The sequence below is a fragment of the Notolepis coatsorum genome (genome assembly GCF_963971535.1).
Source record: "Notolepis coatsorum genome assembly, chromosome: 6".
Classification (NCBI taxonomy): domain Eukaryota; kingdom Metazoa; phylum Chordata; class Actinopteri; order Aulopiformes; family Paralepididae; genus Notolepis; species Notolepis coatsorum.
This window is the reverse complement of record NC_140170.1, coordinates 178,501,684-178,518,901: the sequence shown is the minus strand read 5'-3', so window position 1 is coordinate 178,518,901 and position 17,218 is coordinate 178,501,684. Positions and strand designations below refer to the sequence as shown.

Sequence of the window (17,218 nt, the reverse complement as noted above, 5' to 3'; positions counted from 1 at the left end):
GCACATTTTCAAACGACTCAGTTCAGTGAGGGTGAATATTGTGAGAGGAGAATTGGAAGAATGCGCCAATATGAGAATTTTGAGACATAGATCATATTAATATAAGTTCACATAGCTAGGAAACAATGCTAAACACTCAAAAAGGCCATTTATAAGATAGTTCCCCTTTAATAACATTGCATTATCGAGACAGCGCCCCTATGAGGATCTGGCAATGAATTCCAAGAGTAGGGTAAATCTGCAGTGCCGCTACACTCTGTGACATTGAGTAGCCTCGGTTACAATGGAATAAAAGCCAAAACAACCTTGCAGTTGCAGTTACACTCCCCGCCAGCAGGGGGTGCTGCAGCCCCTGCCGCACCCCTAGTTGCCGCGTCCTTGCCAGGAGCTGCTCGTAATACTACCGATTGACACGCCGCATTGATTAATGCAAAAGGAGCCCTGACCAAGTATTGAGAGTATATACTTTTCAGTAGGCCGACATTTCTTCTTTTTTTTATCCACTTTTTCTCCTTCTTTTTCTCCCATCCCAATTTAGTCGTGCCAATTCCCCCCTCCCCTGTCTTGATCGTTGCTCGCATGTGCCCCCCCACTGGTCGGTCGTAGGGAGGGTTGAAGAATCGACCGTGTGTCCCCTCCGATACATGCGGAGTCAGCCAGCCACTTCTTTTCACCTGCCAGCACGGACTCTCATTGGCGAGGTGTAACGTGTGGGAGGCTCACACTACCCTCGACATCTCCTGTCTTTGCTGTGCAGGCGCCCTGACCGACCTGTAGGAGTCACTGTTTTACAACGACCAGATTACCACCCATCGACTCCCCTCCCGCTGACTCTGCCAATTGAGTCAGTATGACGACCGGCCCAAGCCAGAGGCAACGCTGACAGCCGGATTCGATACCGGTGTCTCACGCGTTGGTGACGAGCGCTTAGACCGCTGCGCCACCCAGCCGCCAGTAGGCCGACATTTCTGTAATATATATATATTATTTTATTGGTCTTAGGTACATTTTCTCAGATACTGAATTTTGGGTTTTCATTAACGTCACGGTGACCAAATTCGTCCACATTTTTATAGGATTCGATCACATTTTCATAACAATAGCGAATATAACTTACCCTGTGCCGTTTTCATTGAGGTTTCTTACAAATTAACTATGTTTTATTTGTCCTTTATATGCGGATAACATTAAAATCTTAAATTGTACCATTATGTTCCCCTTTAGACAACAAACATAATGCTAATGATGCACTTTTGTTAAGATAATTAGGTGACCATTCTCGGTTACTATATTCAGGTCGCATTAATAGTTTAACGCTCCTCAGATCACGTTTTCCTAATCCGGTGCTGACCTGTGAACTAGGTGCTAAAGGTCTTGGGATTTGTAGTCATTTTGTAGTCATAAAATGTTCACCTTTTAAACCAATGCTGCCATCTACTGACAACAGAAAGTGTTGTGTATAACGTTAAGTTGATTAGAGAGGCTACCCGCACACTTGTAAACAGCGTCGCCCAAAACACATTCTAGAGATTCCCACTTTTTACTGGTACATACGTTCATATCTAATAGTCTTTAGATGACTAAATATAGATGAATACTCGTGAAATTTGATATATATATTCTAAAATAAGTATAATTTAACTTCACCTACCTGTCGACATGAAATTCCCAAACGCTGACAGTAAAAAAAGCCTGGATGTCGCGCAAAATGGGCCGTGACCGAATTTGGTTTTGGGCATTCCCAGACAAAGAGAGTGACCGAGATTGGTCTACGTTCCGTTAGCTGTAAGCCATAATCATCCAAATCTAAAGAAATAAAGGCTTGAAATATTTCACTCTGTGTGTAATGAATCTATATAATATATGATTTTTCACTTTTTGAATTGAATTACGGAAATAAATGAACTTTTACGATAACATTATTTTTTAATTTATTGAGATGGACCTGTAAGCCTATCTGTTGGTTACTTGTACTAAACTCACCGGACACAAGACTACAAATTAAAGGAGCAATAGTTGATTTTAGGCAGAACTTAATATTTTAAATATTTTCAAATCCTTAAACCGACATTGATGACGCCCTTTCCAATCAGAACACATCAGGATGCCTCCAAAGCCACGCCCCGCTGGGTAGCTAGCAGGCAGCTATGTGTTGGCAGCAGGCCTTTGTGCAACTGTTTGATGAACAGCTCTCTCGTTACAATCATTTGACTTTTTTTGATTTGATGTTGTTTTAGCTCCTACCCCTTACTGGAACGACAGATTTTGTCTTGTTTTTTTGAGTAGTGAGTAAATTATTGTCGAGATATAATAAGAAATCTAAAATCAAAAGTATGACGTGTAATGACCACGTCAAATAAATAAATGACCAGGCATTGATCCATAGATGAATTAGAACTCAACATAATCATGCATTTGCATAAATAACAGCTTTGCAGATGATAACGTATCCATCAGTTCCAAAAGTTCACCCTCTCCAAACTTAAACTCCAAAGAGAGGTTCAGACTAGAGAAGGCAGCCTGTATACTATTGCAGCTGTCTTGAAGAGAGGTTCAGAGACTAGAGAAGGCAGCCTGTCTGCTATTGAAGCTGTCTTGAAGAGAGGTTCAGAGACTAGAGAAGGCAGCCTGTCTGCTATTGAAGCTGTCTTGAAGAGAGGTTCAGACTAGAGAAGGCAGCCTGTCTGCTATTGAAGCTGTCTTGAAGAGAGGGTCAGACTAGAGAAGGCAGCCTGTCTGCTATTGAAGCTGTCTTGAAGAGAGGTTCAGACTAGAGAAGGCAGCCTGTATAGAGTGCAGAACAGCATCAGGAGATGGTCAAACGGAACTTACTTACCTGATGGGGAAGTGAACATGACCTGTACTTACCTGATGGGGAAGTGAACATGACCTGTACTTACTTACCTGATGGGGAAGTGAACATGACCTGTACTTACCTGATGGGGAAGTGAACATGACCTGTACTTACTTACTGATGGGGAAGTGAACATGACCTGTACTTACTTACTGATGGGGAAGTGAACATGACCTGTACTTGCCTGATGGGTACTTTGGGACCTTCGTGCCCTCTCCCTGCCCTCTCCAAACAAGATGGTTCAACAGGTTCAGGTCACAACTGAGATAGAATGGATTTGATTTAGAGTGAGCCCTCCTCATTGTGTATCATTTGTCTGTGTCTGTCTGTCTGTCTGTTCGCCTGTCTGTCTGTCTGTCTGTCTGTCTGTCTGTCTGTCTGTCTGTCTGTCTGTCTGTCTGTCTGTCTGTCTGTCTGTCTGTCTGTCTGTCTGTCTGTCTGTCTGTCTGTCTGTCTGTCTGTCTGTCTGTCTGTCTGTTCACCTGCCTGCCTGCCTCCTGTCTGTCTGTCTGTCTGTCTGTCTGTCTGTCTGTCTGTCTGTCTGTCTGTCTGTCTGTCTGTCTGTCTGTCTGTCTGTCTGTCTGTCTGTCTGTCTCCTGTCTGTCTGTCTGTCTATCTGAGAGAAAGAAAGGGAGAGAGAGAGAGAGATGGGAGGTCTTTCCATGGGTATATAAATACAGGCTAGTAGCAGTAACATTGTCTGGTCCAATCGGAGACCAGAGAACATAACTGCAAAAGTTGAAGAAATGGTGTGTGTATCTATGAGAGGGGTTGTGTTACGTTGGCCATGTTGTCTTAACCTCTTTAGGTTTGTGTTTCTATATATATATATGTATATATAATATATGTGTGTGTGTGTGTGTGTAATCTTAACCTGTGTGTGTCTCTGTCTATCTTTGTGTGTTTCTGTCTGTGTGTGTGTGTGTGTGTGTGTGTGTCTGCCTGCCTGCCTGCCTGCATGTGTGTGTGTGTCTGTGTGTAGGGGGGGTGTTGTATCAGCCTGCAGGAAATTTTCCACTGTTGGTCTTTCCACTCCAGGTGATTCATAGGGTAGTAAATTGTGTGTGTGTGTGTGTCTTTGGGGGCCTATGTCTGGTTGTGCAGAAAGTGTGTGTGTCTGCGTCGGGCTTGTGTGTGTGTGTGTGTGTGCGTGTGCGTGTTTATGCACATTTGTCATGGCTCTCTGTATGACTCTGTGTCTGTGGCCACCTCTGTCTGGTTGTATGAAAGGTGTGAGTACATGCTTTGTGCATGTATGAGTGCAGGGCTGTGTGCTTGTGTGTGTGTGTGTGTTTTAACAGTTGTTTTAACACTGAGCTCTAAGTCGAGAGTTAATCCATTCCTGTAAGAGCATGTTGGCTCAGCAAGACTAGTCTTTTCTCCTCTCTCTTATCTCTCCGTCTCTCTGTCTCTCTCCGTCTCCCTCTCTCTCTCTCTTTCTCTTTGTCCCTCTCTGTCCCCGTCTCTCTTTCTCTCTCTATCTCCCTGTCTCTCTCTCTCCCTCTTTCTTTCTTTCTCTCCCTCTCTCTTTCACTCTGTCTCTCTCCCCCTATCTCTCTGGCTCTCTCCCTCTGTTATTGATGAATATTTGTAACATGTAATGTAAATATTATTTGTAATATTTGTTGATGTGAATGTTATTATTGACAGATAGTTGTAGTTGATATGAATAGGATTGTGTGATTTTTGGGTTCAGAGATTTGTCAAGAAATCACTCATTACACTGTGTGGAATACAGAGAGACACAGACAGACAGACAGACAGACAGACAGACAGACAGACAGACAGACAGACAGACAGACAGACAGACAGACAGACAGACAGACAGACAGACAGACAGACAGACAGACAGACACATGGGGAGATGTGATGTAAAAGTTCCATGATGACTACACTGATTAACTGTGTGTGTGTGTGTGTGTGTGTGTGTGTGTGTGTGTGTGTGTGTGTGTGTCTCTCTCTCTCTGTATTCCACACAGTGTAATTAGGAGTGATTTCTTGACAAATCTCTGAACCCAAAAACCACACAATCCTATTCATATCAACTACAAATATCTGTCAATAATAACATTCATATCAACAAATATTACAAAATAATATTTACATTACGTATCACAAATATTCATCAATGTGTGTGAGACTATGTGCAAAATAAATCAACGTTGTTCTTGGGTGAAGTAAAATATGTAGTAACCTCCAGGGTCAGGGGTCATGTCCAACCTGTGTACCTGCCATGTTTAAACCTCTTATCCTCTCACCTCCTCTCATCCTCTCATCCTCTCGTCTCCTCCCATCCTCTCATCTCCCATCCTCTCACCTCCTCTTATCCTCTCATCCTCTCGTCTCCTCTCATCCTCTCACCTCCTCTCATCCTCTCATCTCCCATCCTCTCACCTCCTCTTATCCTCTCATCCTCTCGTCTCCTCTCATCTCCTCCCATCCTCTCCTCTCCTCTCATCCTCTCCTCCCATCCTCTCATCTCCTCCCATCCTCTCCTCTCCTCTCATCCTCTCCTCTCCTCATCTCCTCCCATCCTCTCATCTCCTCCCATCCTCTCACCCCCCATCCTCTCATCTCCTCCCATCCTCTCACCTCCTCTCACCCCCCCATCCTCTCACCTCCTCTCACCCCCCCATCCTCTCATCTCCTCCCATCCTCTCAGCAGATCCAGACCCAGCAGACCCAGCACCAGACCCACCACCAGGCCCAGACCCACCACCAGGCCCAGACCCACCACCAGGCCCAGACCCACCACCAGGCCCAGACCCAGCAGACCCAGCAGACCCACCACCAGGCCCAGACCCACCACCAGACCCAGCAGACCCACCACCAGACCCAGCAGACCCAGCAGACCCAGCACCAGACCCAGCACCAGACCCAGCAGACCCAGCACCAGACCCAGCACCAGACCCAGCAGTCCCAGCACCAGACCCAGTCGCAGGATGTAGAGAGGGACATGGTGTCTCCTGCCCTGGCCAGCACCCTGGAACATATCATAGGACAACTAGATGTTCTCACACAGGTAAACACACCAGCATACCACACACACACACACACACACACACACACACACACACACACACACACACACACACACACACACACACACACATACACACACACATGCCCAGTTTAGTTAGGCCGCGTGTTGAAAGGTTCCTAGTGGTCTGGTATAAAGGCCAGACCAGTGATGGACGGACGGGGAGACGGACTGAGAGACGGACGGACTCCAGGGATCACAGTGGCGTCAGGACGGCCTGGAGACGGAGAGGCGGAGAGATCAATAACCGAAAGGTTGCTGGTTCAATTCCCACCACTGACCAGAAGAGAGTGTATTAGCTGTGAGACTGCGCCTGGAGAGGGGCTTGGTGCCTGGTGGATAATGACGTTCTACCAGAGGGAGGAACCTTCAGTACGTTCTACCAGAGGAACCTTCAGTATGTTCTACCAGAGGGAGGAACCTTCAGTACGTTCTACCAGAGGGAGGAACCTTCAGTACGTTCTACCAGAGAACACCAGGCTTTACACTTTGATCTGATCTGCCTCGCTGCTCACATAGAAAGAAACCAAAGCACAACTAGGAGGGGAGGTGAAGAAGAGGGATAAAAACATTTAAAAAAAGGAGGAATAAAAGGATTGTGTGTGTGTGTGTGTGTGTGTGTGTGTGTGTGTGTGTGTGTGTGTGTGTGTGTGTGTGTGTGTGTGTGTGTGTGTGTGTGTGTGTGTGTGTGTGTGTGTGTGTGTGTGTGTGTGTGTGTGTGTGTGTGTGTGTGTGTGTGTGTGTGTGTGTACTGGAGGTTGTGAATGCACCCTGAGAAGGAGAATTCATTCATACAGAAACACTCCACTCACTCTGCTAGTAGTGGGTCTAAATCTTTAATACACACACACACAGCATTAGGCTAGAGTGTTTACGCTGCTGTGGAACGTCTCGCTCTCTCTCTCTCATATGGAAGTGTTTATAAATGGGCCTGGCTAGGCAGGCTAAGCCCTCTGGGGGATGGTGACCTCTGACCTCTGACCCCAGGCCCTCGCTGCCTTCAGAAAGCTTTCCGTTTGTCCCTCCAGACCGTTGGTCTGCCTGCCTGCCCCTGCTTCAGTCTGTCCTGTAGTCCTGCTTCAGTCTGTCCTGTAGTCCTGCTTCAGTCTGTCCTGCTTCAGTCTGTCCTGTAGTCCTGCTTCAGTCTGTCCTGTAGTCCTGCTTCAGTCTGTCCTGTAGTCCTGCTTCAGTCTGTCCTGTAGTCCTGCTTCAGTCTGTCCTGCTTCAGTCTGTCCTGTAGTCCTGCTTCAGTCTGTCCTGTAGTCCTGCTTCAGTCTGTCCTGTAGTCCTGCTTCAGTCTGTCCTGTAGTCCTGCTTCAGTCTGTCCTGCTTCAGTCTGTCCTGTAGTCCTGCTTCAGTCTGTCCTGTAGTCCTGCTTCAGTCTGTCCTGTAGTCCTGCTTCAGTCTGTCCTGCTTCAGTCTGTCCTGTAGTCCTGCTTCAGTCTGTCCTGTAGTCCTGCTTCAGTCTGTAGTCCTGCTTCAGTCTGTCCTGTAGTCCTGCTTCAGTCTGTAGTCCTGCTTCAGTCTGTAGTCCTGCTTCAGTCTGTCCTGTAGTCCTGCTTCAGTCTGTCCTGCTTCAGTCTGTCCTGTAGTGCTGCTTCAGTCTGTCCTGTAGTGCTGCTTTAGTCTGTCCTGTAGTCCTGCTTCAGTCTGTCCTGTAGTCCTGCTTCAGTCTGTCCTGTAGTGCTGCTTCAGTCTGTCCTGTAGTCCTGCTTCAGTCTGTCCTGTAGTCCTGCTTCAGTCTGTCCTGTAGTGCTGCTTCAGTCTGTAGTCCTGCTTCAGTCTGTCCTGTAGTCCTGCTTCAGTCTGTAGTCCTGCTTCAGTCTGTCCTGTAGTCCTGCTTCAGTCTGTCCTGTAGTCCTTCTTCAGTCTGTCCTGTAGTCCTGCTTCAGTCTGTCCTGTAGTCCTGCTTCAGTCTGTCCTGTAGTCCTGCTTCAGTCTGTCCTGTAGTCCTGCTTCAGTCTGTCCTGTAGTCCTGCTTCAGTCTGTCCTGTAGTCCTGCTTCAGTCTGTCCTGTAGTCCTGCTTCAGTCTGTCCTGTAGTCCTGCTTCAGTCTGTCCTGTAGTCCTGCTTCAGTCTGTCCTGTAGTGCTGCTTCAGTCTGTCCTGTAGTGCTGCTTCAGTCTGTCCTGTAGTCCTGCTTCAGTCTGTCCTGTAGTCCTGCTTCAGTCTGTCCTGTAGTCCTGCTTCAGTCTGTCCTGTAGTGCTGCTTCAGTCTGTCCTGTAGTCCTGCTTCAGTCTGTCCTGTAGTCCTGCTTCAGTCTGTCTTGTAGTCCTGCTTCAGTCTGTCCTGTAGTCCTGCTTCAGTCTGTCCTGTAGTCCTGCTTCAGTCTGTCCTGTAGTCCTGTCTTTGCTAAATATTATTTTGTCTTTACCAAGTATTATTCTTAGACTTAGTGAGTGTAATAGTTGAAGGAAGTAAGAAGGAGGATGAATTATTAGATTCATTATTAGATGAATTATTCATGATGTTATTGAATGTGTCAGTGCTGTGTTAGCAGCTTTTTACTGTAACCCCTCAGTTATAATGCATCTCTTCAAACATACTGTACATACTGAGCCTACAGCACTGTTTCCCTTCCCTCGCTCTCTCTCTCCCTCTCACTCTCTCTCTCTCCCTCTATCTCTATCTCACTCTCTCTCTCTCTATCTCCATCTCTCTCTCTCTCTCTCTGTCTCTCTCTCTCTCTACCCCTCTCTCTCTGTCTCTCTTTCTCTCTCTACCCCTCTCTCTCTATCTCCTTCTCTCTATCTCCCTCTCTCCATATTTCCCTCTCTCTCCCCCTCTCTAGCTCCCTCTATCCCTCTCTCTCTCCCTCTATATATCTCATCTCTCTCTCCCTCATCCAAACTCTATATCGCTCTCTATATCTCTATATATCCCTTCTCTCTCCCTCCTCTCTCTATCTATCTCCCTCCTCCTCTCTCTCTCCCTTTCTCTCTCCTTCTCTCTCCTCCTCCTCTCTCTAGCTTTCTATCCCTCCTCCTCTCTATCTCCCTGCCCCTCTATCTCCCTCATCCTCTCTATTTCTCTCCTTCTCTTCCTCCTCTCTCTATCTCCCTCTATCTCTATATATCTCCTTCTCTCTCCCTCCTCTCTCTATCTCTCTTTCCCTCCTATTTATATCTCTCTATCCCCCCTCTCTCTCTACCCCTCTCTATTGCTCTCTCTGTCCCTCTCTCCTCCCCTCTCTCTCTTCCTTTCACTCTCTCCATTTCTCTCTTTCTCCCTCTCTCTCTACCCCCTCTCTTTCTTTCTCTCTCTCCCTCCCTCTAACCAGGTCATCTTAACTCTGGTCCTCTTAACTCTGGTCATCTTAACTCTGGTCCTCTTAACCCTGGTTCTCTTAACTCTGGTCCTCTTAACTCTAGTCCCCTAGGTCCTCTTAACTCTGGTCCTCTTAACTCTGGTCATCTTAACTCTGGTCCTCTTAACCCTGGTCCTCTTAACTCTGGTCCTCTTAACCCTGGTCCTCTTAACTCTGGTCCTCTTAACCCTGGTCCTCTTAACTCTGGTCCTCTTAACTCTAGTCCCCTAGGTCCTCTTAACTCTGGTCCTCTTAACTCTGGTCCCCTAGGTCCTTTTAACTCTGGTCCTCTTAACTCTGGTCCCCTAGGTCCTCTTAACTCTGGTCCCCTAGGTCCTCTTAACTCTGGTCCCCTATGTCCTCTTAACTCTGGTCCTCTTAACTCTGGTCCTCTTAACTCTGATCCTCTTAACTCTGGTCCTCTTAACTCTGGTCCTCTTAACTCTGGTCCTCTTAACTCTGGTCCTCTTAAACTAGGGGTGCACCGATATGAACATTTGCCACCGATACCGATTGTTCAACTAACACAATCGGCCGATACCGATATTTGTGGCACAAAAAAATTATATTTCTTTTGTTGAAACTACTGTATATGTGCACGAGCGCCCATATATGTCACCACCACGTTAACCTGAGACGTGAAATTAAGTACCAACATGGACAAAGTCTCAACCCGTTCATAACAGAGGATCGCCAGCTGCCCCCTACTGGTGCAATGTCAAACCCATTTACTGCACATAATAAACCATTGATAATGGCCAATGGTACCAATACATACATGATACATCGGTGCACCCCTACTACCTGTCATCATCATCATCACTGTCATAATGAATGAGTGAAACACACTACCTGTCATCACACCACCATCACCTTCATAATGAATGAGTGAAACACACTACCTGTCATCACACCACCACCTGGGCTATTTTGTGTGTGTGTGTATACTGTGTGGGTATACTGTGTGGGTATACTGTATGGGTATCAGACGGTTTTAAACTGTCTGGGTATCAGGTGGTTTTAAACTGAGTATCGGATGGTTTTAAACTGTGTGGGTATCAAACAGGGAAGAAAGACTGTCTGGTTTTAAACTGTGTTGGTATCGAACAGGTCATGTTTTAAACTTTGGGTATCAAATAGGAAGAAAGACCGTCAGGTTTTAAACTTTGGATATCAAATAGAAAGAAATACTGTCAGGTTTTATACAATACTCACTGGCTTTCCTAACCTTACAGACTAACTTCTTGTCTTGCTCAAGACTTGTTTATGACTTATGAGTTTTAATAAGAGAGCACCATCTCTCTCAACCAAAGCAATGCATGGTGACGGGTGACTGCAACAGAACAATCTTTATTGATTCTGCCAATTACGTCACACCGCTAGCACCCACCTCCTGCTGTTCTTACCACCAATCGGCAAGCGTTTATTAGTTTTTTACTTCCGGGAATTCCGCCATTGCTTGCGAGAACCACAACAAACCTACCGGCGCTAATAACGCTAGCTCCCCGCCGGCCACGAGTAGATTACCAGCGCTCCGCAGGATGATCAAACGAGGCATAATGAGTTTACTGCAACGAATGTTATAATAAAAAAAGCTTTTCTATACATTTGTCTGATTGAAAACTTTATTAACAGATTGCAGAATGGGTACAACTCAGTACAGGCTCTATGAGCAACGTAAGGAACTGAGCTATGAATGAGTAATGCTTGCTACTTGCTATGTTCGGATAAATAATATGCTGATGTTATTGAACGTGTAACACTAACTATATAACGTTAATGCCACAAAACGAATGCCTTTGTTAATCATAAGTAGTAACTTTGATGCAGTAGCTTGTGTGTGTGTGGGGGCGGCGTTGTGCAGGTCGCTTGACTGAAAATTGTTTTGCCTTTTGACGCGACACAAATTGATGGATATTTATCGGCCACTGCCATCGGCACATTTGAGCTTATCGGCCGATAGGCCGATTGCAGTCAACAAGGCACTTATCGGCCGATACCCGACCGATACATCGGTGCACCCCTACTCTTAACTCTGGTCCTCTTAACTCTGGTCCTCTTAACCCTTATCCTCTTAACCCTTATCCTCTTAACTCTGGTCCTCTTAACCCTGGTCCTCTTAACTCTGGCCCTCTTAACTCTGGCCCTCTTAACTCTGGTCCTCTTAACCCTGATCCTCTTAACTCTGGTCCTCTTAACCCTGGTCCTCTTAACTCTGGTCCCCTAGGTCCTCTTAACTCTGGTCCTCTTAACTCTGGTCCTCTTAACTCTGGTCCTCTTAACCCTGGTCCTCTTAACTCTGGTCCTCTTAACTCTGGTCCTCTTAACCCTGGTCCTCTTAACTCTGGTCCTCTTAACTCTGGTCCTCTTAACTCTGGTCCTCTTAACCCTGGTCCTCTTAACCCTGGTCCTCTTAACCCTGGTCCTCTTAACCCTGGTCCTCTTAACTCTGGTCCTCTTAACTCTGGTCCCCTAGGTCCTCTTAACTCTGGTCCTCTTAACTCTGGTCCTCTTAACTCTGGTCCTCTTAACCCTGGTCCTCTTAACTCTGGTCCTCTTAACTCTGGTCCTCTTAACTCTGGTCCTCTTAACCCTGGTCCTCTTAACTCTGGTCCTCTTAACTCTGGTCCTCTTATCTCTGGTCCTCTTAACTCTGGTCCTCTTAACTCTGGTCCTCTTAACCCTGGTCCTCTTAACCCTGGTCCTCTTAACTCTGGTCCTCTTAACTCTGGTCCTCTTAACTCTGGTCCTCTTAACTCTGGTCCCCTAGGTCCTCTTAACTCTGGTCCTCTTAACTCTGGTCCTCTTAACTCTGGTCCTCTTAACTCTGGTCCTCTTAACCCTGGTCCTCTTAACCCTGGTCCTCTCAACTCTGGTCCCCTATAGGTCCTCTTAACTCTGGTCCCCTATATGTCCTCTTAACTCTGGTCCCCTATAGGTCCTCTTAACCCACAAGCTCTGTTGAGCTCCTAAGGTACTTGTAAAATTATTCAATAGCTTTCGAATTCACTTAAAACATACATTTCAAATAGGGGTGTAATGGTACACAACCACGGTTTGGGACATACCTCGGTTTTGAAGTCACGGTGCACGGTTAATTTCGGGGGGGGGGGGGGGGGGGGGGGGTTGGCAGAACGTGGCTTTCCACGTTCCACTCGGGGGTGACGTAGTCTGCAGTTACTGTCAAGTAGGGCTGTCAACGAATATTCTATATTCAAATTAACAATGGAAAGAAATATACATTTGACATACACAAAAAGATACAACATACGTTGGCCTGAATGTGCTGCGTGACGGATAGGAGACATGATGCGACGTCACTTTCGTTGAAGGTGACGAACGTGTCGGTAGTAACAACAACAACAACAACAACCGTGGCGTGACGGCAGATCATTCAGAACCCAACTCAGTCGCGAAGACAGTGGTTTGCACTCTAATCAGCAATCTAACAGCCATGTTTGGAAATACTTCAGATTATTGTAAAACGTGTAGATATTGAATAATGAATAGAGACAGGCAACGCGGAAACCTGGTCCCCAAGTGGGAAGCGAACCCTGGACCTTCTAGCTGTGAGGCGACAGTGTTAACCACTACACCACCGTACCACCGTGCCGCCTTAACCACTACACCGCCGTGCCGCCTTAACCACTACACCACCGTGCCACCTTAACCACTACACCACCGTGCCACCTTAACCACTACACCACCGTGCCGCCTTAACCACTACACCACCGTGCCGCCTTAACCACTACACCACCGTGCCACCTTAACCACTACACCACCGTGCCACCTTAACCACTACACCACCGTGCCACCTTAACCACTACACCACCGTGCCGCCTTAACCACTACACCACCGTGCCACCTTAACCACTACACCACCGTGCCACCTTAACCACTACACCACCGTGCCACCTTAACCACTACACCACCGTGCCACCTTAACCACTACACCACCGTGCCACCTTAACCACTACACCACCGTGCCACCTTAACCACTACACCACCGTGCCGCATTAACCACTACACCACCGTGCCACCTTAACCACTACACCACCGTGCCACCTTAACCACTACACCACCGTGCCGCCTTAACCACTACACCACCGTGCCACCTTAACCACTACACCACCGTGCCGCCTTAACCACTACACCACCATGCCACCTTTTTTTAGGGTATGTTGTGGTCAGTCTCAGATGATAAAGGACATATAAATGGCCGTAGTGTATTTATAGGTTATGTTGTGGTCAGTCTCAGATGATAAAGGACGGCTGTGTATTTTTAGGATGTGTCTGACTCTGACTATGACAGAACTTTGTTGGAGGGTAGCAGTCAATCTGTTGTCCATGAGCCTTCAATTCACTTCGGTGTCTCTCACAGGGACTGTGGTGTCTCCAGTCAGGGTGGATAATAAACTATTTTAAACATCTATACTATATATATAACTGTGTATAATCCTCTATCTTTCCCTCTCTCTCTGACCTCTCTCCTCTCTCTCTCTCTAACCTCTCTGTCTCTCTCTCTCTCTATATATATATATCTCTCTCTCTAACCTCTCTGTCTCTCTCTCAATTTCAATTAAATTCAATAGTCTTTATTGTCATGAATGTAACAATGTTGCCAACGTGTAAATAAAAGGTGTGTGTGTATCAGTACCTGGATAGTGGAGGGTCTGGCTGGTTGTGTATTTAGCTCCTATATCAGACCCTCCACCACACAGTGAGTATCAGTATCAGTCATTATAACATCATTATTATTGTTATTATGTAGAAAGTAAAAAAAATTGGTGGATTTAAAACAATTAACCACACGTTGTCATATAAATCAGATCATATAAATCAGACATAGTATAGGCCTACCAACCAAGCTGACTGATATATTATACAAAAATAAATATAAACCAATAGAATATAAATAATAATAATTGAATAGGAGTCTAAACTGGTTTCTCAGGTTCCACTGGTTGTCCTCGGGTCATGACATGAGGTGATGCATGTTGCTGCAGGCGTCTCACATTTAGACATTTCAAGTAAATATGGGAGATTCAGGATGTATTTGTATTATATTTGGAAAATGCTCATCTCCCATAGCCTGGTATTTGTGGCATGATGTGAGTTTCTCTCTCTCTCTCTCTCTCTCCCTCCCTCCCCTCTCTAATTATCTCTCTCTCTTTCAGACAGTGTCCATCTTGGAACAGAGGTTGAGTCTGACAGAAGATAAACTGAAGGAATGTATGGACAACCATGTGAAGATAAACCTACTGCTACAAGACGGACAGTAGGCCTACTGCTACAAGACAGACAGACAGAAGGTCTACTGCTACAAGACTGATGAACAGACCGATTGTAGACATGTTGTCTGAACTAGTGTCTTCTCTTGGAAAGCTCTAAATATGTGCTTGTGCACATAAACACCAACTAAAACATACGCACACACACACAGAGGGATAGATATGTAGCGATAGTGAGCTGAGAGTGAGTGGGCTGTGAATGTGTGTGACCTGGTGACTAGTCACTGTGTGTGCGACCTGGTGTCTAGTCACTGTGTGTGCGACCTGGTGTCTAGTCACTGTGTGCGAGGGGATTCTTGTATCAGAGCATGCATCAGTCAGCGTTATGACAACAAGCATGTGGAGACGGTACCTTAAGCCTAACCCTAACCCTTACCTTAACACATCCTGCGCCAAAAACGTCGTACAACGTGATTCAAGTTCATGCTAATTCTGCCATTCCACGGCGTACAACGTTATTGAGATCATATTTCATTTTTTCGCCATGTTATTCAAAATTCCCTCACAGAGCCTGGTCTGATGCAGTGGGAGCCTGCACAACTCTGCAACGCTTCAATACTGCCGCCTGGTGGATGATCGGCGAGTTACAACCGGAAATGGATCTCTGGAGATCTCGGTGCACCGGGGAAATGCGTCCGGCACTCGCATATTGTTGCGGGACTCTAGACACACGTTGTGTATATGGATCGCTGCCATAACTCAATAATCGAGATGATTTGGTCGTTTATTATTATTATACAAACCGGAAATGGATCGAGTCGATCGCCGTCAAATAAGTGGGATATTTTTCCTCCAGTCTCATCGGCGAGAGGTAAGAGGATGCTGACGTCATTTTCAGCGTGTTTGTTTATTATTTTCAATGCAAACTGCTCTGATCAATATATCACCCATACTACATAAAGCATTTACTGATGATCACGGAATTATAAACAACCCCCCCCCCGTTCATCCGCGCATGATAAGTCATAACGTTTAGGATCATGTACAGTTGAAATTTTTTATATAGCGTGTATCGCCAACAAACGGCAGTTGATAATCTATATATGCGTTTATGCCTATAAATCACGTTCTAGGAATTACTGCAGAAAACGATAAAAACATATTTATGTTTATGTCAGACTATCCCTTTAAATGCACCACTGTTCCTTAAATGTGATGCAATTGAGGGGCCTTTCTATCCACGCTGGTGTGGCAATAAAGTTATTATTTGTATTATTGTTGTAATAATGGTGCCTTTTCTTAATTGTTGTAAATATGATTTTATAATCTTAGATTCTAGACTTTGTCAAGTGGCTGGAGTGGAGAGTGAAGCTGTTTTTTATGACACTGTAAGGTATTTGTATTAGTGTCATAAAATATTTATCATATAATAAGTTAATTGTGTTATATGATACACTTGTTTGACACTGTCTAGTTATTTGTGTTCTATGATCAATATTTTCTATAACTGTACATTATTTGTGTTATATGATAAATATTTTCCTCAGATTTCTGTCGTTTTATTGTTTGAGTTAATTTCTCTTTAACACTAGTTAGTGTGTCTTTAGAGAGAGAGAGATCTCACTAATGTGAGAAAGTGACAGGAAAGTGACAGAAAGTGTCATGCCTCACCACCTGTCTTGGGGAGATAAAGGCATGGATGAACAGCAACTTCCTCCAACTAAACAGCAAAAAAAACCGAGGCACTTCTAATTGGCACCCCTCACCAGGTTCAGTCTTCATCCATATCACATCTCACCTTTGACGGCCAGGTAATCCCCCTCAGTCACAAATCTGGGGGTTCGATTTGACCGCCACCTGACCTTCAACATCCACATAAAACACCTCTGCAAGACCTCATTCTATCACCTAAAAAATATATCAAAACTCCGTCCCACTCTAACCCTGTCAGATGCAGAGAAGCTTGTCCATGCCTTTATCTCCTCAAGACTGGACTACTGTAACGGACTCTTCATCGGGATTCCTGGCAAGAGCATCCAAAAGCTGCAATACATGCAGAACAGCGCTGCCAGGATCCTGATGAGAGTCCGTAAACACGATCACATAACCCCCATCCTCCACTCACTACACTGGCTCCCCGTCTCATCCCGGATCAATTAAAAAATCCTGATACTCACCCATAACTACATAAACGGACACGCACCCTTCTACCTTCAGGAACTCATCACTCCACAATCCTCCACCCGCACCCTCAGATCTGCAGGTAGCCTGCTCCTTCAGGTCCCCAATACCCGGCTCTGCACCATGGGGGACCGAGCCTTCTGCACGGCTGCACCACGCCTGTGGAACAGCCTCCCCATCCAGCTGAGGGCACCACAGAGCCTGGACTCTTTTAAAGCAGGCCTGAAAACCTACCTGTTCAAAAAGGCCTTTGACTGTTAGCTTTTAATTTTAAATTTTCTTGTGCTGTTTTTAAATTTTCTGTTTATACTATGTTTTTAATTAACTATGTTCTATTTTTATCTTATTTTTATTCTATTTGTTTTACTAATATATTTTTTTTTTAACCCTGTAGTGTAGCACTGAATGAATTACTTTTATTTATATAGCACCCTTCACAGCACGAATGCACAGGGTGCTTTACACTACAGCTTAATATAAAAAACACAATAAAACAAAATCAGAAATAAATGACAACAACAACAGACGGTAGTTAAAAAACAGTGAAACCAGATAGAAAAAGTAGAATAAAAGAATTTGGATCAAATCATGAGTCACTAATTAAA

General features: G+C 45.4%; 1 protein-coding gene across 1 annotated transcript in view; it reads left to right on the top strand.

The window, feature by feature from the left end:
* LOC311231205 (uncharacterized protein) overlaps positions 1-15,753 on the top strand; it is an 84,841-nt gene extending 69,088 nt beyond the window's left edge. The window contains 2 exon segments of the mRNA XM_084317745.1: positions 5,517-5,876; positions 14,379-15,753. Of these exon segments, the coding sequence (XP_084173871.1) occupies positions 5,517-5,876; positions 14,379-14,483 (465 nt within the window). The 3' untranslated portion in view covers positions 14,484-15,753.
* The last annotated feature ends 1,465 nt before the right edge of the window (positions 15,754-17,218 follow it).